Genomic DNA, 25357 nt, shown 5'->3' with positions numbered 1-25357 from the left:
TTGCGTGGTTCCTCTTGGGGGCTGGGGCCGGGCAGGCCTGGGGGGGAGTCGGTCGGGGCAGCAGATATGGCCATGGATCTCCATCCCCCTCCCCAGGGTGGCCCAGGGGAAGCCAGCCTAGCGCCTCTCAGGGTAGGGCCCTTTCTGCCTCAATTCCTTCCAGCCGTTCAGTTTGTGAGGGCTGGTGGGGATGGGAGGGTTGAGGGGAGGAGGGTGTCAAGGAGGGCACCCCAGTTGCCTTTGTTCCTGCCCAGGCCTCTGCCCTCCTGGAAAGAACCCTTGGGAGTGGAGCTGGAGACCTGGCTTCTGGTCGGGTGCTTTCCCGAGCCCCATATGGAGCCTTGCGCCTTCACTCCCCTTCCTGAGGCCTCTGTTTTTTCCCTGTCAACTAAGCTGGCTGCTGATCCCCCCCAGACCAGACTCCTGGGACGCCTCTGAAAGCCTCCTTCCCACCCCAGCCCTGCCTCTGTCCTCACCCACCCACCCACCTGGCCCAGCCAGAGTGAGGGGGCGAGTTGCTGCGGTCGCCATGGGGACTAATCTCCAAGAAGGTCAGCGAGGCTCCAGGACCGCCTTGGCCGGATGGGGATTAGCACCTGGCTATGAGCCCCCCCATCAGGGCCTCCACTCCCAGGCCCCCCACCCTCACCCAGACCCTGAGTAGCCGCCACGCCCAGAAGTCCCAAGGCTGGGCCAGAATCAGCAGGATGGGTGGGGGCAGGACAGGCAGTACAGCTGGTGGTTTATCCAGCTGTGACCAGGAGAGAAATGGGGTGCGGAGGGGGTCAGACCCATGCCCCTCACGCTCACAGCCCCCAGCCCCAGGCCTGAGGCACACCCCTTTGCACTTTCTGCCCTTTAATGGGGGGGAGATGGGCCTTCCCAGATAGGGGCAGCCCCCCACCTTAAGCCTGGGCTAACCCATTTGTAGCCCACCCCAAAGCCATCTCTCTCTTCTCTGATGGGGGTAATTTCCCAACCCAATATGGGGGGACGCTCTTCCCACCTAGCCATGCTCTGCGCCTTCCACCTCTGGCTGCCCCCACCTCTGCCCCCATGTCTTCAAATCCCTCATCTCTCTGGAGGGTACGTCTCTCATGAGCTCACCTCGTCTCTGCCCCTTTTCTCTGTCATCCCTGATTTCTCCCATCTGCCTCCCACGCGCACCGGCTGAAGGTCTGCAATTCTTTGGGCCCCATGGTTCTCCCACCTCTCCAGCTACATCCTCTGTCTGTCCATCTGTCCTTCTACCTATGTTCTTGGATCTCTTTCTTGCTCCTTCCCTCTCCATTTCTCTTCAGCTGTTTCCACTTCCACCACCACCTACCTTCCAATGGCCCGGTCCCTTCTTCTGTGTCTTCCACTACCTGTTCCCTCCCCCACCCATGACAGGGACGACAGGAAGCAGACTCTGGCTCTGAGCGGGAGGGGGAGGGGCCGCCCGGCCTCGCACACCAGCTGCTGAGCCCACCCCTCCCTTCCCGGCACCTGCAGGCCCGCCAGACGCCTGGAGGCCCTGCCCCAGCCTGGCAAGAAAGCACAGCCTGGAGCAGAGGCCAGATCCCAGCTCAGGGCCAGGAAATGCGGGCCTTGGGTGGGTGGGGGTGGGGGTGTGGGCGCCTGGGGAAAGTAGGCTCTGGGAGGAGGGACAAGGGTTCTCTCTCACCAGGCAGAGCAGAGCCCACTTGGGTGGCTTCATTCTCTCCTCAAGGATTGCTTGGTGTATCTGGGAGGGGGGGGCAATGTGGGCAGGTGTCATTCCAAGGGGAGACCTCTTTGTGGTACAGGCCTGGAGTCTAGAATCCCAGCCAGAGGGGATCCCTGGTCTCCTTTCATGAATGGGGAGATGGGAGAAGCAGCCATCAAAGATGCAGGGATGACGGGCCAGCCCCACGCCAGGCCCCTGACAGGCAAAGCAGCTGATGCCAGGCAAGGAGCAGAAAGAAGCCCAGGACAGAAGCCCGGTCAGGGAGGCCAGAGTGGGAGGCTGCACACACCCCAACCTGGGGACCCATGATCCTTCCCACCCACCACCCCACGCCTGCCCAAGAGCTGCAGCCCCCGCTGGCCCCAGCCCTGCCTGGGATCTGTCATCTCACCCCTCCCCCATCTCGTCCTCTGTGCCAAGGACTCAGCAGAGCCTGTGGGTCCTGCGGGCGGTTGGGTGAGGAGCAGTGGTGGAGTGGGTGGTGGTAGAGAGGACAGGTCAGCAGCTCAAGAAACATCCAGTTTGGAGCTAGAAGGGCCCGTGACCCCTGGCCCTGTTTCTCATCTCCCTAGGGGCTGCCTAGGTTGCTTCCTCACCTCAGGGGAAATGGGAGCCCCTCACCTCTGTCAGAGGAGCCTTCTTCCCACCTCCATCTACAGACGGGCCCCCCGGGCCTGGCTCAGCCCTGTGTAGCGCCCTTGGTTCTGGGTTCTCCAAGCAGGAGGCCAGCGACTGGGGGAAATCTCCCCATCCCCATGTCAGACTTTAGCACGGTGGCTGACGGGAAAGGGGGAGAGCGGCCCCAGGTTTGAGTTGCAGCTAATTTTGGGCTCCCATGTGAACTGAGGGCCACTGACATCCACCTCCACCCCGGCTGACTGATGCCAGAGGATGTGGGATGACGAAGTTCGAGGAAGGTCGGGAAGTACTGCACCTGGGGACCCCATGTTTGTCCTTTTCAGTCTGACTGGCTAGCTCAGACTTGGAGTGACCGAGAGAGGGGCCAGGGAGGTGGCAGGGAAGTGAAATCTCAAGATGTCAGCACCTGGAACCCTAGGAGCCAGGGTGAGTCTCTGTCTTGGTCCTCAGTTCCCCCACCCAGACCTCAACACCTCCCTGGCTTCTGGGTCAATAGGCTCAAAGGAATGGCTAGGAGCCCAGCAACCAGGATATAGGGGCTCGGGAGGCCCTCTCTAGAGGCCAGACCAACCCTCTCATCGTGCAAATAGGAAAACCAAGGAGAGGCTGGGAAATGACTTGCCCAAGGCCACAGAGGTCGCTGGGACAGAGCCAGACCAGAATTCAGTTTCCACCTCCGGAAAGATTCCTGTTCCGGGCCACAGCCCCGTTTCCTACCCCGCGGGGCCGCTCCGCTGGGATCACCCGGAATCAGTCCCGGCCCCCCGGGAGCTGCGGGCAGGGCAGGGCACAGCGGGCAGGGCCGGATGGGAGCCGGATCTCCCCCGGGAGCGGCGCACGGACTTCTCCCGCCCATATGGTGGCGGCAACAGCAGGTGCCCGCGTGGCGATCTGGCCGGGCCCCCAGGCAGGTGCTGAGAGGCCGCCCCTGCCTCACGCGAGCCGAACGAACAAAACGCTCAGGTCCGGTTTGTGCGAGGGGCTCGTCGCGGGGCGGGAGCGGAGGGCCCGGGGCCTGGCCGTGGCCCTCGGTGGTCGTCCGGTCCTGGTCTTCCCCCAGCTCGGCGCCGCGCGGCTCCCGACTAGCCGCCGCCCTCACCTGCGCGCATCTGCAGCTGACACGTCGGCGGCCTCGGCGGCCCCCGCAGGTGCACATTTGGCCCGCCCCTCCCTTCCTTGGCCACCCTCCGCCGCCTCCTCTGCCCACTCCGCCGGCCGGGCCCTGCTTGGCTTAGTCCCCAGCCCACGCCCCGGAGCTTGTGCCGGAGTCCGGGCTCAGCGGGCTCTTATACTTTCTCTTCAGCCCCCGCCCCTGGACACACGCACACATACACTCGCACCTGTCCGGGTGCTCGTTTGCTCGGAGCAAATATTGACTCAGAGGAGGCGGAGCGCACCCCCGCCCCCATGCCCCTCTCCCCGCCCCCTCCAGGGCTCTGGGGCCAGAGCTCCTCCGAGGCCCGGGGCGGGGGGGGGGGGGGGGGGGTGGTACGGGGGGTGCCCGGGACCAGGGCGCCTCTGGAACAACACCAGATGTCACTTTTCCACCCACCTGCCTCTTGAGGGGGGGGGGAGCAGAGGACAGAGGCTGCCCGGAGGGGGCTGGGGGGAGCGAGGAAGTGGGTATCCTAAGACAGGCGGGACATTGCCTGTTCTGGGGAATCTTCACGCTAGGAATCGCTTAGTAGGGTCTGTGGCCCGCCGTCTAACCGTGACCTCGACCCGCGACCCAGCACCCTGTTCCTGGCTCTCCGCGATGTGCCTCGGTTTTCCTCCCTTCCCAACCTCTTAGCAGAGTCCCAGGAGCGCAGCAGGGGCTGAAGAAGGGCTGACCCTGGGGGTCCCGAGCCTCAGAAGAGGAGAAAGAGCAGGGGTGCGCGGCCACGTGCCGCGCCGACCGGGGCTGGCGCTCAGTGGGTGTCTACCCCGCCACGCTGCAGCCAAGGCCAGCCAAGTCCGACCAGGGGCGCCCTCCCCCGGCCAGAACGACTCCAGTGCCCCGCAGGGAGCGGCGAGAACTCTGGCCTGGCTGCCGCGTGGAACGGAGGGGCGCATCCTCCCAGCCCCCGGTCCCCGCAGGGTCGCTGAGGTCAACTCCGGTAGCTCCCGCCACCCGCGCCTCTCAGAGCGCACGCGCGAGTTCCCTCTGCGAAAGGGGAAATGAAGTCAAGGTAGACATGGGGGAACAAAGACTAGCTGCTTTACTGGCGGGGCCGTGGAAAGGGGCTAGGGCGGCACGTTCGGGGGGCTGGGCACCAGCGTCCCCGAAAACTTGGCAGTGGGTGGCAAGACCAGGAGGGGCACCTCCACTAGCTGCTGCAGGGACTGGGTCTGCGGCGGCGCGTCCGGGGTCGGGATCCTGGAAGACAAATCCTCCAGGTCGGGGTGGGGGCGGGATTCGGGCCGAGCCTGCGCCTCCCGCAGGCCGCTGCTCCTCCCGCGCCATAGACCTTTCTGCGGCCCCGAGCGCCCCCACCTGGGCGCGCTGACGGGCGGCAGAGCGATGACGCGTGGCCGCGAGGTGAGCACCACCTCTCCGCGGCTCGCCTCCACCAGGATGTTCTGGATCATGTTCTCCAGCAGCGCCTCCTGCAGGTTGGCGAAGGCCGGAAGCCTACGGGCGGGACGGGGAGGAGGTGAGCCGCCGCCGTTGGCACTCGCCTTCTCTGCTCGCCCCCTCGCTGCGGGACAGTGTGCCACGAACTTTTACAGGGATTCTCATTTATTCCCCGCCTCCCAACATGCTGGGGCCTCCTTGTTCCAACTTCACAGACGCCAAAAGTATGGCTAAGGAAGGCCAAGGTGTCAAACGTCACAGTGGTGGGATTCAACCCTGCCAGTCGTGCTTTGCATCCCAGAACTGGGTTTGGGGAAAGGTAGCCAACGATGTGAGGGTGCAGAAGGGACTGGGTGGGACCTAGGGAATCCCGACAAGGAAAGAAAGTGTCCATAGAGCGATTCTAGGGAAAGAAGAGGCCAGACTTCTCTCCTGGCTCTCGAACCCCATTTAGAAGACCTTGGTAAGAGCTAAGCGCCTGCCCGACAGTGGGGTGCTGGTAAATGGTTCGCAACCGGCTCTCCCAAGGCAAAACCCTGAGGTCTCAGGTTTCCTGTCTTCCAGATCTGTAAATATTCCCACTAAAGCCTTAAGCTACCAACAGATGTCACTGCACCCTGAGTTGGGAAGAGATGTGCACAGGGGAGGCCTCCGGCCCAGCATGCTTTTGCCTCCTTCGATCCTCCCGCACGCAGCCTCTGCCAACCCTCCCTGGGCCCCGCTGCTCACCGGCCGATGGCCTCCTTCTCATCCCGCTCCTGCTCCTCCTTCAGGATGGCTTTCAGCTGCTGCTGCCGCTGCCATTGCAGGGACTCCTGGGATCTGGGCTGCAGGATGGGCTCCACCCCTGTCCAGGTGGACTTCTCTTCCTTCTCCATTGTCTCCTTCTCCCCAGGCTCCTCCTTTTCCATCTCCTCCTTGCCCATCTCCTCCTTGCCCATCTCCTCCTCTTCTTCCATCTCCTCCTCTTCCTCCTCCTCCTCTTCCTCCTCCAACTCCTCCTCCTCTTCCTCTTCACCCTTTTGCTCCTCCTCCCTCCCTCCCTTCTTCCCCAACCTTGGTTTGTCCTCCTCCTTATCTTTGCTTTTCTTGTCCTCCCAGTTGTTGGGAAGCTGAGACTGGACCAGCAGGTTCCTCCTTTGGGCTATGGATCTGGCCGACTGCTCGCTCCAGAACTGGCAGAAGTAAGGCACCTCCTCCACCAGGCTTTTATCCACAGCCTCATGGAAGTTCTTGTCCTCCAGCAGGCCCCTGGGTGGCAGGGAGGAGGAGGAGAAGGTCCCTGCTGAGGGGCCTCGCAGCCCCTTCAGGGGCCCTGGCTTCCGGGCTCCCAAGGGGTGGCTCTTGCTTATTGTGTCCACAAGCAAGAGCTGGGTGGAGGAAGGGAGACTTTGCTCAGTTGCCCCTCTCACCCTCTCTTCAGAGGAAGTCATTCTTGAGCCCCCTGGATTCTTGGAGGTGAATATTATATGGTAGAGGAAGAGTCAGGAAGTCAGAGTTACACGGATGAGGGGCAGGAGCCCTGGGCAGACAGAGCGCTGGCGCCAAACCTCATTTGCCACCCATGGATGGGGTAGAACTCAGAACCCAGCCCTGGGAATCCCTCTAGACAGCTGGTCTGGGGCCACCAGCGGAGAGATTTTGAGAGACAGTTCTCTTTATTTTTCAGGAAGGGAAGGGCTGGGACTTCAAGGGCCATGGACGTGGCTGGGAGGAGCTGCAGAGAAAGGAGCACTAGAGTGAGGATCCAGGAGATGGGCCATTACCTGATGATGGTGGTGAGGCAGTCAACCAGGAGCTGCTTCTCTCCCTTGGAGACAGGGGTCCCCTTTTCAGATTGTTGCTCAGAAGTCTCCACTTCCTTTTGGGGGGGCTTCCTCTTTGGCAGCTCCCTGGGGGCAGGTCATGACATTCTGAGTGCCCTGGGCAAGCCGCCATGCCAGGTTCGGGGGTATGAGCAATGGTGCTGGCTGCCCGGGCCAAGGACATAGATGAGTTTGGGACAACCTCCAGCCTTAAAGGAAATACAATGCTATTGTGTTCTGGAATCACCCTCAATGCTCAGAAGCAGCGCAGAATCCAGAAAGGCTCCAAGTTGGAAAAGGAAGGGACGAGGTGGGAAGGGGGGGGGGACTTGCTGGATTCCCCAGGGGACTCTGGTTGCCTTGACCCCCTCCCCAGAAGGGCCTAAGCAGCAATGGGGGCTGGTTACACCACCACTGCACTTGCTCCAACCCCTCCCTCCCAAGGGCTGAGTGGGCAGCCCCTGTTCTGGAAGGGAGGGAGCAGAAGGGAGAGGAAGGAGATGCCTGCCCCCTTCCCGTGAACTCACAGGTGCAAGAAGTGGCAGGGAAACTCTGCGAAGTTGGCCAGGAAGTAGTCGGTGGCGTGGGCGCGAGCGGTGAGGCCCAGGCGGAGCATGCCTGGTTGGGGCAGCTCTGGGCACGGCCAGGACGACTGCTCCTGTGGGATCCGCAGGTTCCAGCTGGCGTGCTGGTTGGGAGGCCGCTGGTTCTTGATGGGGGGCAGTGTCTTTGGGAAAAGGGAGGCATGGCTGATAGGGGCTTGGGGACCCCACTCTCATCACACAGATGTGTGCCCCCCGCCTTAGCACTCATGTCCCTCCCCTTTAGGAGGCTGGGCCAGGGGTTGGAGGGCTCTCCGGGAGGGAGCAAGGACCCTCGCAAGTTACCTGAAGGGTTGTGCCTGGGGTTTAGGGCCTCACCTTGTACTTCTTCCTGGCTTCACAGGCTGTACAGGATTTCCTCATCTGTGGACTCGGAGAGACCCCCACTTAGGATGGCAAGAGGCCTGAAAGAGGCTCCCCCTTTCCACTCCCCCCTTTACTGGTCCCCAGAGGGCCTGAGGCCAATGCCAGGCCCTGCCACCTTCTTGGTTCTGCCCAACTCCCAGTCACACCCTTCTCCAGAACCTTCCCTAGGTAAGTGGCGGGCTGGACATTTTCCCTACAGACAAGGAGCATCCAGTGGTGGAAAAGAGAAGAAAATGCCACGGCTCTTTTGTAGGCCGCCCCAGGGAGTTGGGTTCTTGTGCCCTGGGGCTTGGTGGCTTGGTGACAGAAGGAAGTAAGGCCCCCGCTTATTATGACTGAATTCAGAAACCCCTCCTCCCATGCTCCCAAGATACTGGTGTGCGTTTGCAGTGGGGCCAGAGCTTCAGCGGGAAGCAGTGCCTCTCTGGGGTTCAGCATGGTGGACCCAGAGGTGACTGGGGTGAAAGAAACTCAGAGAGGAACCAAGAAGGACGTTTCGTCTCGTGTCTATCAGCCCGCTGCCCACAAACACTAACAATCCATGTTTACTGACCACTTGCCAGATGCCAGGCCCTGGCCTTCCATGTATTCACTCATTTAATCCTCACAGCAGCCCCACAAAGCAGGTACTATTTCACTTGGATTAAATAATATTTTTAGACTTTTATTTTGAACCTTTTTAATAGTCAAACATACAGAGTGGAGAGAATGCTACCATGGAAGCTCCATTACCCACTGCCCAGCTTCAATCATCAGCAACTCATTGCTGGTCTTGTTTCATCGGCGCCCCCCCCCCCCGAAGCCAATTCCAGCTGCCCTACTGCGCCCATTTTACAGTCAAGGGAGCGAAGAGGTTAAATCAGTTGGCCGAGATCCCAGAGCTACAAGCTATGAAATCTGGGAATCAATCCCAGGGGCTCTGTTTCCAGAGCTGTCACCCAAAACCGCGATACCACGCCACCTCCCACCAGAAGGTGAGCTCTGTCTCACTCCCCCCAGCCCCAGTGGCCAGCGCAGAGCCAGTGCGCATGGGGAAGTTACGCTCAGGCTGACAAATGGCAGCTCATCTCTTATGGTGGGCTGGCCAGTTTTGCATACAGGGCCACCTCGGAATAGACCTCTGTGCCCCCTGGGGAGGCCAGTTAGAAAGGTCCTTGGTGGCCGCGGCCTGCTCAGCCTGCCCTCCTCACCTGCACTTTCCTGTCGGTGATGGTGAACTCCACCTCCTGGCGTGTCTTCTCCTCCTTCCACTCCTGCAGTTCCCTGTGGTACCGCTTCAGGAGTTCCCGCCGGTACACCTGGGCCCGGACAGGGAGCAAGGCCAAGGTCTGGAGGGCCTGTGCCACGGGACCCCACACTTTCAGGGGCCGGCCCCTGCCTCTTTCTGGGGATCTGAGGCTCTCAGAGCCTACCGCCCTCCCAGGGATGGAGCCGTGCCTCCGCTCCCCGTCTCGCTGGGGCTGCCCCTACCTTGCAGAGCAGGTCCACGCTGTAAAAGCTGGCATCCACTGAGGCCTTCAGCGTCACCACAAATGGGGCCGTTTCTTCCGGAGCCACCTCCCCTATCATGGGACTCACGGACACCTGTTGATACGGGGAAGGAGTCACTGGCAATTAAAGCTAAAACAGTTTTGGGTACCAGAAAGGGGGGAACTGCTATGACTAAGACCTGAAAAAAATGTGGAAACGGCTCCGGAACTGGGTAATGGGTAGAGGCTGGAAGAATTGTGAGGTGTGATAGAAAACGCCTAGACTGGTTTCAAGAGACAATTGGTAGAAATATGGGCGTTAAAGACACAGGTCTGGAACGGTGTTAGAGGTTCTGCTTCTTTGGGCACAGAGGACTCTCACCTCCCCGAAGTCTAGAGGCGTCAGCTGCCAGGCGAAGACAATTGTCTCATCCTTGGAGATGTTGTTGAGGAACAGCAGGCGACTGCACTTGCTCTGCACTGGGATGTTTCCCAGGGAGATGTGAGACTGGGACAGGAAGACTGTCTGTCGGTAGAGACAGCACAATGGCTACTTTGGGTGGTGAAGAAATAGCCATAGCAGCCGCTGCTGGTTCCTGAGAGCATTCGACAGGTACCATGAAAACTTACTGTGGTCCTATGCTACAGGTACTATTGGTGTCCCCACTTGACAGGTGTGCCACTGAGGTTCAGAGAGCACAAGCAACTACCAAAGGTCAGTCACACGCACTGGATAAACCCAGACCTAGGCTTAAATCCATGAAAATAGGCCTGGAAGGGCTGACAGAGCCCAAGTTGGCTCAGAGAAGATGGAATTGAAGCCAGCTTAATAGGAGTCTCTGAAGGATAGTTAAATAAGATTGGAAATGGAGAAAAAAATTTTTTTTAAAGATTGGGTGATAGGCTGTTTGCACCTTCTCCAAGCACAAAACAGGAGCTGGAGGGGTGTCTGGAAAAACACAGACCACACAGAAGGGACATATTTCCTCTGCCAAGACCATGAGTGTCTCCAAGGCATGAACTTTGTTGGCTCTTTTCCGGGTCCCCAGAGCCTACATAGTGCTCCTCCTAAAACAGGAGTCCAATTAGGGTCTGAGTGGATGGCTGGACAGGTGGGTATACCATGGATAGCGATTGGATGGACAGGTGCATGGATGGATGGTTGGAGAAGTGGGTAGATGGCTAGGTGGGTAGGTGGGTAGATGGATAGATTAATGCATAGATGGTAGGCGGATGAACAAGAGGACAGGTGGATGGATGGGTAGATGGATGAGTGGGTCAGTTCAGACCTCCCAACAGTGAGGAGAGTGTGAACTAAGGGTAGGGTTATTGACCTCAGATGTCTTTTAGCAAAATACCTCTAGGTCCAGGGGAGGGACTGCTCTCTATAAAGATAATACCCAAATGATCTAGAATGGAAGAACTTTTTTCTACCCCAGCCAATACGCCCATCACACCAGAAGGCTGAACAGGGGACTCTGCTGCAGGCGGAGTGGCTTGAGCGGGAACACCTGTGGGCTTAGGTGGCAGGGTAAGCCTTTTATGGAGCTGGTGCTGCCTCCCAACTCAGGAGGAGATCTGGTTCCAAGCCTCGCCTCTGCAACCCTCCCTGCTCAACTCCATCTCATTTCCTTCCCAACCTCGCTATCCCTCTGGTCTGCCTGCCAGGAGCCCTCAGGCTTCCTCCTTCCAAGGCTTCACTCCTTCCCAGCTCTTTCCCTACCTGTCCAGGAGCCATGAGCCTAGAGTGTATGGAGGTGTTATCCCATGAGGAGATGTTGTGGAATGGGGCTGTGTCCCCCATGATATGGGGGTCATAGCCCACTCCCTGGAAGCGGATGAGGGCCGAGTTCCATCCCAGGATGTGTATGGGTACATCCACCTAGGAAGTTAGCAGGACAGGGGTCAGGGGTGATCAGAGCAAGGATTGCTGAGGGAACCAACTCCCACCCACCACCCCATATTATCCTGGGCTGCTGCTCACTGTGTAGGTCTTGGCTTCGATGGGTGAGAAGATCCACAGGACCCGAGCAGTTGTGCCTGGCTGGATCTCCCCTTGGGGATTGAGGCAGCAGAAGATGGGGTGATCGAAATTTTTTTCTTGAATCTCAGATAGGATGTTGGTCTGGATCTCATATGTCACGGGCACTGAGCCACCATTATACAGCTCATAAATCTGCAGGAAGAGGAACATCTCCACACCAACTCAGCACTACAATTCAGAGAGCCTGAGATTATGTATCCATTGTGGAGGACAGGTTGATTGCCATGTCACCCTGAGAGCTCCAGAGCTCCCCTAAATACCTCTGGTTTCCCTTAGGCCTCCATCACCAAGAAGTATGTAAGTCTTTCTTGAAACTATACTTTCAGTCTGGGGAATTTTTGGACCATCTGTATAATTCTATTTGCAAAGGCGTTGTCCTCAACTTATCTCTATCAAGTTATAAGGGGACCCTAGTGCTCATGTCCCTAATGTTGGGATTTAGGGAAACACCCACAGATGCACCATCCAGACCTTTCCATCATTTTCTAGCCCCTCATTCTAATCACCCATGAGGCTGCCACTGTCCACGTCTGCCTTTTGAGGCAGTCTTGCTCAAAGGCAGGTAAGGGGTTGGAAAAAAGATCTGAGGTCCCCAAGACTAAGGCCAAAGATTGGGAAAGTCCTGGAAGAAACCAGAGATCTTCTGGGCCAATCTCTTATTTTATAGATGAGAAAACTTAAGCCAGAGAGAATAAGGAGTTCAGCCTGGACCCTTTTCTCATCTCTCTCAACACCCACCCCTTAGTATTTTGACTTTGTTTCTTTAGCCTGGTTTGTCCCTGAGCTCCAGACTTTGTATTCAACTTATATTTGGCAACTCCTCTTGGCTGTCTCGTAGGCTTCTCAAACTTGACCAAAACAGAACTCTTCCCTCTAAAACCTATCCCTCTCCCTAGGTTTTCTCCTTTTGGCAAGGGTCCTACATATCCACAGTAGCTCAGAATAGAACCTGTTATGTCTATGATCCCTCCCTTTCACTTACTTCCCATATCCAATCCCCAGCAAGTCCTAGTGATTCTGCCTCCAAAATGAATCTTAAATTTGTTCACTTCTCTCTCTCCCCGCCCCCCTCCTTCCCTCCCTCTATCCCTCTCTTTCTCTCTCCCTCTCTCTTCCTCTCCCCATCCCTGCCCCACCCCCCCACCCCACCCCCCCACCCCCGGCTCTCCCTCTCCCTCTCTCCCTCTCTGGACAGCCCTCTCATGAATGAAAGGGGAAGCTTACCACAGAGAGGTATTAAGAGGAACTGGGTGGCAGACTTGGCCCAGTGGTTAGGGCGTCCGTCTACCACATGGGAGGTTCATGGTTCAAACCCCGGGCCTCCTTGACCCGTGTGGAGCTGGCCCATGCGCAGTGCTGATGCGCACAAAGAGGCAAGGAGTGCCCTGTCACGCAGGGGTGTCCCCCGTGTAGGGGAGCCCCACACACAAGGAGTGCACCCCGTAAGGAGAGCCGCCCAGCGCAAAAGAAAGTGCAGCCTGCCCAGGAATGGCGCCACCCACACAGAGAAATGACACAAGATGACACAACACAAAGAAACACAGATTCCCGTGCCGTGGACAAAGAAGACACAGCAAATAGACACAGAGAATAGACAACTGGGGTGGGGGTGGGGGGGAAGGGGAGAGAAATAAATAAATAAATCTTTAAAAAAAAAAAAAAAAGAGAACAACTGGGTCGGGCACTTTCTGTTGCTTACACTCAGACCCACAGCGGATGGTCTGGTTTCTCAGAGCCTTCCTTTTCTAAGGCCTGGGAACAGTAGGGCTTCTAAATGGTTACCAATTCCACTGTGGTGAAATGCATGGGAAATTACTATGCTCCCCTCTTGGAGATTCCCAATGTGCATTTTCAGAGCAAAGGAACCTGATTCCCTCCAATTAATAAAGAAAATTCTACAGCTTCCCTAAGATTCACATTCTAGTTTGTCACACTTCAGAAAGGCATGCTTCTTGGAGCAGTGTTCCTCAAACTGTGCCCAAGCGGGTCATGAAATCAATTTAGTGGGTGATGGCCAGCATTTTGAAGATGGAATACAATTTTAAAAAGAGAGAGAGAGAGAAATAATCAGACTACTTTGTATGTAGTACTTCTGTACTTTTGGGTCGGGTCAAAGTGTAAGTATATATGGGATTATAATCTAAACTAGGGAAGCAGACTTGGCCCAGCGGTTAGGGCATCTGTCTACTACATGGGAGGTCCGCGGTTCAAACCCCGGGCCTCCTTGACCAGTGTGGAGCTGGCCCATGCGCAGTGCTGATGCACGCAAGGAGTGCCCTGCCACGCAGGGGTGTCCCCCGCATAGGGGAGCCCCACGCGCAAGGAGTGCGCCCCGTAAGAAGAGCCGCCCAGCAAGAAAGAAAGTGCAGCCTGCCCAGGAATGGCGCCACACACACGGAGAGCTGACACAACAAGATGACACAACAAAAAGAAATACAGATTCCCATGCCGCTGACAACAACAGAAAGAGACGAAGAAGACGCAGCAAATAGACACAGAGAACAGACAACCAGGGCAGGGGGATGGGGGGGAAGGGGAGAGAAATTAAATAAAATAAATAAATCTTTAAAAATAAATAAATAGATAATCTAAATGACATTCAGTGTGGTTTGTGGCCAAAAGAAGTCTGAGGAACTGCACGCTAGAGGAAGGAGATCCCACCTCTGCATGTGAACTAGCCTAGCAAAAAGGCTTAGTACCAGCTGCAGCCAATTAAGATCTCTCTCCTGGAGTCTCTCCCAGGGGCCCTACCTCGGGATTCCACCTGCCAGCCCTGCCTCTTAGAGTGAGGGCCCCTGGAGGGCAGGGTCTCTGTCACTCTCTCAAGAGTGAGACAGAGATCTGCGGAGATCAGCGTTTAGGCCACTTGACAACGAGGACCACATGGACCACTAACCTGCCGCGGGGGCAGTGTGTCGCCAATGGGGACAGGGATGAACTGGTGGCTGGTGGAGGTGAAGTGCACGTACTTCTGCTCCGGCTCCACTGTCACGCCTACAAAATTCAGCTGGAAACAAAAGGCCCCTGAGTAGATTCCTTCCCTGGGAGGAAGTGAAGCTCGCCGCAGAGCGCTGGAGCCCAGCACCCAGGGTCACCGATTCCTGCTCCTCTCTTGGTTGTCCAGTGAGCCCCCTCCTCCAGCCTGGAGCCCAGGACAGGACCAGGGTGCTGGGGCCTCACCAGGACTTCCCGGCCGTGGGACACCTTGAAGAGCACTGGGAGGCGATCAGTGCCGACGAACAGGTGGCTGGAGGGGAGGGGACAAGTCCAGGAGTGAGTGCTTGAGCCCCAGCACAAGTGGGAAAACCGATGGGCGGTGGCTTTGAGCAGGGTGAGTCCCAGAAGCACAGGAAACCCCTGGGTTCAACTGGGTGAGGGGAAGATGGAAGCAGGCCTGGAGCCTCCCCGCAGGCAGGAAGACAGGCTGCCAGGATCCCCTGGAGTCATGCAGGGGAAGGCCAGGCCCTCCAGGAGGCAGGGCGAAGGGGGTCTCGAGGACTGGAGGTGCAGGTGTATTTGAACACCTGTATTTGAACACCTGTATTTGAACTCCACCATCTGCTCCTGCCCGGGGCCCAGGCTCCCAGTCTTGGGTTTGATGGAGAAGATGCAATTGTCCTGCACGCGCATTTGGTGCAGCTCAGTGTGGTTAAACTCTGCTTGCTCTGCCCACAGCTCCAGGTCAATCTGCTGGTCGCTTGGAAAGAGGAAGGCCCTGGGAAAAGGGATGGGAAATAGGGAGAGTGAAGCCACGTAAAGGATCAGTGGGTGGGGCCAGAGAGGCGGAGCTCTGGGCTCTGGGCAGGTGGGATGGGGAGCTCCTCCACGCCTGCCCGACTTCATCCCCCGCGGGCCGGCTGTCCTATGTGTGGAGGAGCCTACGCAGCTGTTGTGGGATCTCACTTCGTAAAGGCCCCAAAACCCGTGAGCAGCAGCAGGGCTGCGTAACTAAAGGGAAGTGAAGACTGGGGCTCTCACGGTGGGGGTCAGGGGTCAAGGGGCCACCACTAAGAGAGTGGTTTGCTAACGTAAGGTCCAACTCTCTGCAACTATGTTATGCAATCATTAAAAAGAATGAGCTATATCTACATGTATTGATCTGTATTGATCTGAAAGGAATGCTACTGATACAATACCGAGTGAAAATCTTTTGTAGAATGTAATGAGCATAGTATTGCGCCATTACTGGAATGGAATGAAAGAGAAAAAGAACGACCCTGTAACTATGCAAATGTGTCCATATGTTGTGCCAGTGCTGAGAACCAGGTGGAAAGCACACTCGAAACTCTGCTCCTTCAGCAGAGCAGACTTGCAGAGGGAACTGGGGAACTTCTCACTTTTGTTCCATCACCCTAGTATCGTTTGATTTGTTCCAAAGTCAGTAAACGGACTTAACAGTTTTACTTGGGGAACATTGATCAGTAGCAAAATAGGAGATCTTGGTATTTCTGATCCTCTGCGTGGCTTCGCTCCTTCCTTTGACCTTGCCTCGCTTACCCAGTCTCCCTCCTGAACACCCTCGGCCCCTTTTTCGCTGGTGGTCATCTAGTTTTGACAGCCTCCCGACCGGTCCCCTTGCCTCAAGTCTTGGTCCAGCCACTCATCCATTTGCCCGCAGCAGCCCAGCTACAGGTCTTGAGAGTAGATGGTGTCCTTGCCCCACAGCCCAGCTTAAATGGCCTCAGGCAGCGTTCCAGACCCCAGGCCCTGCCCTCTCGCTCTCTGAGGCCCTTCTCTCCCTCCCTCCCAGTGCTCAGCCACGCGGCACCCTTCCCTCCTAGCCATGCACCAGCCAGGCCCTTTGTCTGGAAGGCTCTTCCGAGACTCTCTGCCCTTGCCCCTGGCTAATGGCTGTCCAGGCTGAGGTCCTCCTAGCGGCAGCTTTCTTCAGGAAGCCCCTCTGATGTGCCCACCTCTCCCACAGCACACAGTACCCTGCCGGGAGGACGGGTCTCTCTGTCCCAGACCCCGGCAGCACCTGGAGGGCAGGAACGGGGGCTGGTCCACATTTCTAGTCCGAAGGCCCAGCCCAGAGCTTGTATCTAAGAGGTACCCAGGAAAGGTTTGGCCAGTGAACTAAAAAGTTAAAGAGTGGACAAATGACAGTGACCAACACCTTTGGTATCTGGAAGGAATCGCCCCTTAAATGCAGGACCCGCCATCTCCCTAGGCCAAGCAGAGGCGTCCAGGCCAAGCAGAGGCGTCCGAGGAGAAGGCTTGGAGGGAGCAGGCAGCTGCATGGCTCTCATTCCTCCCCCTACCCCCCAACCCCTCCCCCAAAGCGGGGTTCTCCCTCCATCCTGTCTGCCGCTGCATCCAGGCCAAACCCACACACCCCCTTTCTTACTGGTCTTGGCCGGACCAAGCCCTGCATCTATTCTTTATGAGCAGAGACAGGCTAGAATGTTCAAAAATAGCCTTCTACGAAACTGAAGGAAAACACGACCCACAAAGCAAAGAAGAGTGGAGCCTTCCAAGGAAGGTTCCTGGTGCTCAGAATCCTGGAAGAAGCACGGCCTGCCTTCCTGAACCTCAAACGATCTCCGGGTGGACGGGCCCAGCTCGGCGGGCACTCCGCCTGCCTTTCCAGCAGCCTGGACGCTCTCCACGGAGAGAGGGTGAGCTGGCTCGTGCCTACACAAACACACACGCGCGGTCCACCAAATACCCTGCTCCTTTCCAGGACACAGGCCAGCTCCGCTTTTCCTGCTCCCACCCCCGAGCCCCAGAGGGCCTGGCTCCCGGCCTGTTCCACGGCCCCGCTGAATGGCAGATCCAGAGCACCAGGCAGGACCTGCGCCTTCCGCATCCGGGCCCGCGGCCCTGCCACGAGCTTCCCGGGTTATTTAGGGCCCGGAGCACTCGCCACTGGCCGCCCTGCCTTTCCCAGACAGGAGCCACCTAATGAACCAGCGTCTCCATCTCCCTCCACCTCAGGGAGGGACGGGACTTTGCGGAGAGTACGGAGAGTACTGGATGGCTGCCGCAGGCCTGATCCGCCAGCTCCCACCCCCACCTCTGCTCCTACACCCCAAGACTCTGCACAGACTGGAAGGTTTCTGAGATTGCTGGTGTCCCCCCATCCTGCCGGTGTCCCCTCTCATTCACCCGCTGCCCTGGCCGGGCGGGGCCCCAGCTCTCTCCCAAGCCTGACCAGACAGGGACATTTCTTTTTCAGCTCTATCTAGCCAAGCAAAGTAGGAAGATATCTAAAGGAAGCTTCCTAGGAAATCAAGATGTGTGGAAGAGGCAGGGAGGAAGAAAAAGAGAATACCCTGCCCTCGAGTGGGGTGTCTACTGGGCACAAGTTCTGGGTGCCGGTGGGAGGAAAGTCGAGCCCAGGAAAGGCCAACTTGGCAGGCTCAGGTGTCCAAACCTGGCCCCACGTGGCTTGAGAGGTGGCCGGGCAGGGATGTACACGGCCAGTCCTGGCCCTTCCCACGGACCCCACCATTCTGCTCCGCAGTGGCCGTGCAGTGGCAGGTCCATCCTCCCTGAAACCAGCTCTGTGGCAGCAGATCCCTGTCCTGCCCTTGACTCTAAGACCCTCAAATGTTGCGGGCCTGGCCCCCCAGAGCGGAGGCCCTCCGTGAATGCCCAGCACAGCGCCCGGCCTGCAGGAGCATCTCCACGTCTCCCTGCAGACTCGCTGACTCGGGCAGGGGCTCTAGAGGCCAACAAATCTGGCCCTGGACCTGGCTCTGCCCACTGACAGCTGTGTGGCCTTGGCTAAGCCCTTGACCTCGCTGGCCCCCAGTCTCCCCACCCATGAGAGTCAGCATGTATTTTTTCACAGGCTTGATGTCAGGGGTTGAGTTGTGTACGACACGGTCAGGTTCCACCCCCAAGCGTCTTATTTGGAAACGGGATCTTTGTAGATGTGATTAGTTAAGATGAACTCATGACGAGGGCAACCCCGAACCCAATACGCCTGCTGTCCTTATAAGAAGGTGAGACAGACACAGACAGGGAGAAGGCCACGTGCAGAGGAGGCTGCACAGAGGCAAGGAAGGACTGTCCCCCAGGGGTCCCGGAGGGACCTTCACAGCGTCACCAGGAGGGTGGTCCCATCCCTCCCGGCCTATTGACGCAGCTCAACCCAGGGCAGCTCCCGTGTCCGCGCAAACTCCAGGGGCCCGGCGACCCTGCTTGGTGGCCCAGGCCACGTCCCGCCCATGGGAGACCCTCTCTTCCCCACACCAGGCAGCCCCCTGGCAAGACGGGCAGCTTCCCCGCCTTCCCGCCCCCCAGCACCCCGCTTCGAGCCAGCCATACCAGTCCAGGGGGACCACCCCGCTGTTCTTCAGGACCAGGAGGACCACAGAGGGGGGCGCCTCGAGCGGCGCGGCCCCAAAGTTGAAGTCAAGCTTCAGAGGGGTGAAGACGGGGGGAATCTGGCTGGTGCTGTGGGGAGCAGAGAAACAGGCTCAGAGGCCTCCGGGAGCGGGGCGGGGGTGGGAGGGGAGCGGAGGACCCTCCTGGGATTTTCTGTCCCTCCCCCCCGCACCCCTGGAGAATCTGGAACTCAGGAGGGAGGGGTGGGCTAGTGCTTCAGACCTCAAGCCAATCCTCAACTTCTCCAGGCCCCTCTGGGGGGGGCAAGAATTTTGGGGGTCTCCCCCCTAAAGAGATGCTTGGATGGGACCTGGAGCTGACGGTGTGGGTAGGAAGTTCCAAGGATGTCCCCACACGGGCCCCGTCCCTCCCCAGGGTCCAGCTCACCTGTGCCGGGTGGGCACCTTGTAGGTGAGTTCCCTGGGCGTGGGGTCACGCTCCAGGTAACTGTTGAGCGTGTCCAGGGAGAAGAGGCGCCACAAGTGTGTCCGGGAGATGCCCTTGGCACTGCCCATGGAGCAGGCATCCAGGACAGAGAGCAGGGGGTACACGGCCACCAGGGAGACCCGGCACAGCTCCTGCTTCTCCCCCGCCACGTTACCTGGGGGAGGGGCGGGGGGAGGAGGTAGGACCTGCAGGGCTCTGGGGCATTTGCAGCCCCAGCCAAGCCCCCGCTGCTACTTCCTCTCTGTGCCAGGCAAGCCCTCATGCCCTGCACACACCGCTGCATTTAACGTGTACCGTCACCTTTTGCAAACTAGTTTTTAACATCACAGCTTTAAAGAGATATAATATACAATTTACATACTATAAAATTCACCCTTTTCAAGTGTACAATTCAGGGATTTTTTTAGTGTAGTCAGAGTTGTGCAACCATCACCGTGATCTAATTTTAGAACATTTTCACCACTTTCAAAAGAAAACTCCATACCCATTCACAATCACTTGCCACTCTCTCCTGCCACCACCCCCCCTGGCAACCACTGAGCTACTTGTTGTCACCACGTGGATTTGCCTCTTCTGGACAAGACTCATTCATGCGGCAGCACGTGTAGCTCTTTATTCCTTTTTATTGCTTTGCCCCGATATTACCCCATTTTACAGGCGGGGAAACCAAGGCACAGAGAAGTTCAACAACGTGCTAAGGATACATGACTAAGAAACACTGGAGCCAGGATCCCATCCAGACCGTCTGGCCGCAGAGTCCGCTCTCAGGCACTGTTCTCTGTGCCCTGGCCTCTCCCAGCCTGCCCCGGGGCAGCGTGGTAACAATTCCCTTTTACAGAGGACCAGCTGAGGCCCAGGGAGGGTAAGATCATGAAATAAACCAGGAGGGGAGCCTGAGTCCGCCGCAGCTCAGGCACCCACAGACACGCAGAAGTGGGACAGCCACCCCGGCACACGGGGCGCCTAGAGCACGTGCACACACTGCTCTGTCTTGGCCCTCGGCACCCCCACCCCGCCTCACATGCTCTCCCCCTTCCGCCTGCTCCTCCCTGGCCCCGTCTCTCCATCCAGGAAGCCCAGGTACCTCTGTGGGACAGGAGAGAGTAGCTGATGGTCCACGAGTATAGGGACCGGTGCTTGGGGCAGGCTGTCAGGTTGACGGTGTCCTGGGACCGAGCGGGCATGCTCCCTTCTGTGCGGTCCAGCTGCAGTGCTGCTCAGCGGTGACCCGGGGGTGGGGGGGGGGGTGGCAGGGGGCAGAGCAGGTCCTTGATGACGGCCAGGGGGGCCTGGTCTCTGCCCCTTCCCCTTTCCAGAGCCCCCCCTCCCAATCCAGGGCAGAGGGACCCACACTTCCTCGTGTTGTTGGCACCAGAACACACTCCCCCACCTAGCAGCCCTGTGGGGTGGGTGCCACCTGCAGCTCATTTTACAGATGAGGAAGCCGAGGTTCAGAGAGGAGAGTCACCTGGCCAGTGCCACCCATCTGAGAAGGTAACCCCTGCCCTGCTGGACCCCACACCATGGCCTTGCCCAGTCCTAACCAGTGCCCCACCCTGCCTATCCCGAGTACCCAGGGAGGCGCTTCCTTCGACCTCGGGGCTGCTCTGCTCCAGGAACAGGCGATAATAGAGGGTGCAGTTGCCGTGGTTCAGGAGCACCAGAGAGCGGGACTGCTGGCTGTCCACCAGCATGCTTCCAAAGTCCAGCTCCTTTTCCTTTGCCTGAAGCCCAGAGGCAGCCAGCGGGGGGCCGGGGGCGTCCTCAGGCCCATGGGCCTGGCTCTCCCACCACCAGCCTTCCAGCACCCCCAGGAAGGGCAGTCCCCGGGGCCTGGGCTGGGGCCACAGGGCTCCCCTCCCCTGCCTCTTGGAGCCAGGTCCCCAGCACCCACCCCCCCACCTCAGCCCCAGGCCCCAGCCACCACCCCCGCCCCCGCCAGCCAGGCTCTCCCACTCACACAGAGGCTGCTCCTGATGCCCAGGCCCACCAGCCGGAGCAGGTAGTGGGTGGAGGTGGGCTTGGCATTTGCGGACTTGCTGGCTTCCCAGACCCACATCCCCACGTGGAACAGGTACTTGGTCTCCTCCAAGGGGCTGAAGATCCACGTCAGGGTCTGGGGTCACAGAGACAATCCCTGCACTGGGGCCTCAGAGGCTCCCAGCCCTTGAGGTCCCAGCTTTAGGGGTGGGGCTCTGGTGACCCTCTGCTGATGCCTCCCTCCGTGCTGGCTACGTCACACACAGTGCACATCACACCTGTTAACTCCCTAAACCCCACATCTCTGGGGCCCCACCAGGTCAGGGGTATGATTTTAGCACCTCATTTTGGGATGAGAACTGAGACTCAGAGAAGTGGGGCAACCTGCCTGAGGCCACATAGCTGGTGCAGCCGGAACTGGGATGCCTCCCCAGCGACTACACCCTGGGACCACACAGACACCTTGTGTGGTGATTCTCGTCCCAAATATGGCCTCTTCGACCAGTCCACAGAGCCCTGGGCTATTGTGGGTCCCTGCCCCCTCCAGATTGCTGCCGGGAATTCTGGGAACCTGTTCCCCACCCCTTACTGACAGCCACCCACTTGGTCCCAAATCCAGCTGCTTTGAACCATCCTTGCTGTGACCGCTCAGCTTTGGGAACGATACCTCGAGAGTGGCCACGCCTTGGGCCCTGGCATGAGAAGCCCTGGTTCAGGTCCCACCACCTCACTGCCTAACTTCTGATCTTTTCCTCTGAGTCTCAATTCTCCTTGGGTAGAAGATGGGCGAGGCAGTCATGGACTGAGTGGGAGGGGGCCCACCCTCTGTCCGACACTTGCTGGGCAGGAATGAGACGACGAGGACGGGGGCGGGGCGGGGGTGGGCACTCACAAGGTTCTCGTTGGGCTGGATGAGCCCCCTGGCCGGCTGCACGGCCAGCATCTCTCGGTGCTGCTCCGACACCCTCCACTCAAACTCCAGGGGCAGTCGCGAGGGGTTGCGGAAGGAGAAGAGGCTGGTGGAGGAGCAGCCCACCCAGGTGGGCCTGAAGAAGAGGCTTCGCCCGGTGCCCAGCTGCAGCTGCAGCGGCTCCTCCCGGCTCTGCATGTTCACCTCCTGGGGCCGGAGGAGGAAGGGCAGCGCCCCGGCCTCACCAGCAGCCCGGGCTCCCCCCGCCCCCCGCCAGTGACCAGGAAGCTACACCGGCTTCAGCTTCCGCTGAAGGCAGAGCGGGTGGCAAGGGACCCAGGGGGCGGTTCTGGAGAAAGACTCGGGAACTGGGCCAGGATGTCAGACCACCTCACGGGGCTGGACATGGGGCGGTCACCCCATACCAGATCCCTGACCTGGCCTTAGCTGTCCAAACAGCCTTCTAGCACCTGCAGACAGGAGTTTTCTGTAACCCTCCCCCCCAGATCCTTCCACAGGGGATGCTTGCACCCCTTTTCCTGTTCCCAGACACCATAAGGCCAACAGACAGGAACCTGAAAAGTGGGAGACTTGATCACAGATGTGGCCAATGGGTGCTCTCCCTGCTACTTCCTAGAGGAGGAACGGTCCCCTGGCTACTTTAGAGGAGCCTTAGAAGCCAACCCCAGAATGTGACTTTGAAAAGGGAATCCCCAAAATGTGTCCCACTCCCAAGGACCCAGGTCCCCTACCTCTGCCTCCTACCTTGAGATACTGGGGGCAAAAATTGAACTGCAGGAAGAAAGTGTGCTGCTTCCAGGAGTTGCCCTTGGGTAAGGTCCAGATGAGGAAGATCTGGTGAGCCCCAGGGGCCACAAGGCCTGAGCTGGGCCGCAGGGTGATGTCCGAGCAGCTCTTAGGGGCCAGGCTGAAGGTGAGCAGCATGGAGCCTTTGTTGACCAGGAGCAGGCTGCGGTAGGAGGGTTGGCCAGAAGGTACTGCAGCAAATAGCTGGGGGTAGGCAAGACGAAAAGAGGAGACCCAGGGAAGTACATGTGGGTCTAAGGGCCTGTCTCCAAAGAGACCCAAGGTGCCTCCAAGCATCCCACTTGATAGCCTGGCAGCAGGGACTTGAGGGAGGCCACAGCCTAGCACAGGAATGGTTCTGCCCTTCAGAGACCTCCCGACAGGGAAGTGGGGTGGCCACGAGAACAGGCCCCTGGCAAACTCAGGCTTCCAAGACTGCTCCTCAGGTTTTGGGTAGGAGCTCTTTCAGTTTAGGGTGCATATGCATCACTTGAAAGACTCACCCTCAGGGACCCTGGTCCAGCAACTCTGGGGTAAGCAACTCTTTCTAGATGATTCTGACTCAGGTGGCTGAAGGGAACCCTACTTTGAGAAAGGAAGAGCTGCAGTAATCCCAGCTCCCAACCTCACTAAGCACCTAGGGTACATCCGGCAGCAGGCAAAGAACTGAGTAGGCTATAAAATGCCAGACCCACAATCCCTGACCCGAGATTCTCTTCCAGCTGGGCTGCTAAGACACGCAGAAGCAGCGTGGGCCCAGAACTGGCTGGATTCCGCAAAGGCCATGCACACAGTGCGGGGGAACTAGTCAAGAGAGGGGGGCCGTGGGAGTCAGCCAGGAACGGCTTGCTGAAGGGGTGGAGGGGCTTGAGCTGAATCTCAAGGGTGCTATGGATTTGGGATTGGAGGCCAGAAGTGGGATGGGGAGCACGGAGTTATGCACCCCAGAAAAGCATGTTCTTCATCTCAGCCCATTCCTGTGGGTGCAAACCCTCTGTAAATAGCACCTTGTGATGGGGTGACTTCAGTTCCGGTGTGGCCCAGCTGAATCAGGATGGGTCTTAATCCTATTACTGGAGGCCATACAGAGACGGCCACCGAGAAAGAAGCCCCGGGGAGTAGCCAGAAGCTGGAAGCCAGCGGAACCCAGAAGAGAAAGGAGAAGACATGGCCACGTGCGTTGTCAGGGGATGGACAAACCAAGGACCAGGGATCGCTGGCAGGCAGCCCCGGGATGCCAGTCCTCGGGGAGAAAGCATTGCCCTGCTCATGCCTCGGTTTGGGACTTCTCTTAGTCTCAAACTGTGAGCCAACAAATTCCTGTTGTTCAAGCCAACCCAGTGTGTGGTATTTGTTTTAGCAGACAGGAACCTAAAACAACCCTCAAGCACATTGTCCAAAAGTGGTGCCTTCTCGACATGAGGCATGAGGCCCGTGGAGACCGGGTGGCAAAGCCTGAGGGTCGTGGCAGCTGGGAGGAGCCCGTACTTTTAAACCTGCTGTTACCCCCCCTGTCAAGGGTCCTTGGGAGAGCCCTGGCAATTAGGGCTCCCTAAGGAAGAGGCTAAGCCAAGGGGCCAGCTCTGCCTCCCCCATGGGGCTGGGTACTCCCCAAGGACAGGGGCAACCCTGAAGGCAGGTCCAGGGCTGGGGACACTGCAGATGCTCAGCTACAGGGCACAAGCACAGGGGAGCTGGCACTTTCTAAACTTGGGCATAGAAGAGAGATCAGTAGTGCAGATAGGGTGGGGAGGGGCAAGCCAGCCAGCCCCAGACTTCCGGGCCCTCTCCCCAGTCTCAGTGTCCTGCCCCAAGAGAGAGTCCTAGACTGGCCCAGAGCGCCAGGGACTGCAGTGGGGAGGTAGGACATCCAGGGAGGGTGGGGAGGGCCCAGGGCTGTGTTTCTGAAGCCAGCTGAGAGGAGACAACGATTCTGAGGGATCTGACCCCTCTGGGGCCAAGCTCACCTTGGGGGCATCCAGGGAATATTGGGGGATGTGGTGTTGGAAGCCAGCGCTGTAGCTGTGGCCTTGGGCCCGCAGAGTCAGGCACCAGGACGGGCACACGGTGCAGTCCTCCTCGATGTTATTGTAGCTCTGCAGGACCTGCCGGGGGCCAGGCAGACCCAGCTCAGAGCCCTGCGCCCACCCCTGCGGGGCCATTCCCCTCCCTCCCCCACTGCCGGAGTCCACCATTGGGTTCAGAAGGTGGGGGGAGAAAATGCATCCAACTCCAGCCCTTCAGGCTGGACGCTGGGACCTGCACTGGGCCCTCGGCAAACACGTCTTTAATCCTCGCCACAGTCCTAGGAGGAGGGGGGGCTGGACAAGAAAGACGCGGTGGGAAAGCAGCTGGCACTCGGTAGGCATCTGTCCAGACTAGCGCTGCCGGGTAGAACCAAAGTGTGAGCCACAGATGTAACTCAGAATGTTCTAGCAGCCACATTAAAAGAGTAAACCACAGGAAATAAATTTTAACGGATATTTTATTGGACCCAGTAGATCCAAAAGCTTATCATTTCAATACAATCAATATAAAAATTATGAATGAGCTCTTTTAGGGTCCCCTTTTCAAACTGTGCATCTGATGCTCCGGCACACGGCCTTGTGGACCAGCCAAAGGGCATGTGCTCGGTAGGCGCGTGGCCAGTGGTTGGCATATCGGACAGGGCACGTCTAGAGCCTGTGA

At 58.4% G+C, this 25357-nt stretch overlaps 1 protein-coding gene and 1 long non-coding RNA gene across 5 annotated transcripts in view; one reads left to right on the top strand and one right to left on the bottom strand.

Moving 5' to 3' along the window:
* Positions 1-4525: 4525 nt before the first annotated feature.
* Positions 4526-25357, bottom strand: part of CFAP65 (cilia and flagella associated protein 65) — a 34915-nt gene continuing 14083 nt past the window's right edge. For all 4 annotated transcript variants that reach the window (XM_058300099.2, XM_058300101.2, XM_058300097.2 and 1 more), the window contains 22 exons: positions 24637-24774; positions 22628-22873; positions 21845-22069; positions 20933-21088; positions 20546-20696; positions 20057-20185; positions 18913-19126; positions 18466-18594; positions 14729-14905; positions 14371-14437; positions 14087-14197; positions 11131-11322; positions 10870-11028; positions 9529-9672; positions 9148-9261; positions 8868-8975; positions 7630-7674; positions 7237-7436; positions 6671-6796; positions 5634-6155; positions 4824-4961; positions 4526-4706 (listed from right to left, as the gene is read on the bottom strand). In XM_058300099.2, coding sequence (XP_058156082.1) covers positions 4574-4706; positions 4824-4961; positions 5634-6155; positions 6671-6796; positions 7237-7436; positions 7630-7674; positions 8868-8975; positions 9148-9261; positions 9529-9672; positions 10870-11028; positions 11131-11322; positions 14087-14197; positions 14371-14437; positions 14729-14905; positions 18466-18594; positions 18913-19126; positions 20057-20185; positions 20546-20696; positions 20933-21088; positions 21845-22069; positions 22628-22873; positions 24637-24774 — 3624 coding nt within the window. In that variant the 3' untranslated portion in view covers positions 4526-4573. The remainder of the gene's footprint in view (positions 4707-4823; positions 4962-5633; positions 6156-6670; positions 6797-7236; positions 7437-7629; positions 7675-8867; positions 8976-9147; positions 9262-9528; positions 9673-10869; positions 11029-11130; positions 11323-14086; positions 14198-14370; positions 14438-14728; positions 14906-18465; positions 18595-18912; positions 19127-20056; positions 20186-20545; positions 20697-20932; positions 21089-21844; positions 22070-22627; positions 22874-24636; positions 24775-25357) is intronic.
* Positions 5702-6666, top strand: LOC139439297 (uncharacterized). Its single transcript, XR_011649200.1, has 3 exons — positions 5702-5759; positions 6006-6088; positions 6574-6666. It is a non-coding gene; the product is annotated as an uncharacterized lncRNA (long non-coding RNA).

The sequence above is a fragment of the Dasypus novemcinctus genome, chromosome 7 (assembly GCF_030445035.2).
Source record: "Dasypus novemcinctus isolate mDasNov1 chromosome 7, mDasNov1.1.hap2, whole genome shotgun sequence".
Taxonomy (NCBI): Eukaryota; Metazoa; Chordata; class Mammalia; order Cingulata; family Dasypodidae; genus Dasypus; species Dasypus novemcinctus.
This window is presented reverse-complemented; position numbering and strand designations above follow the sequence as displayed.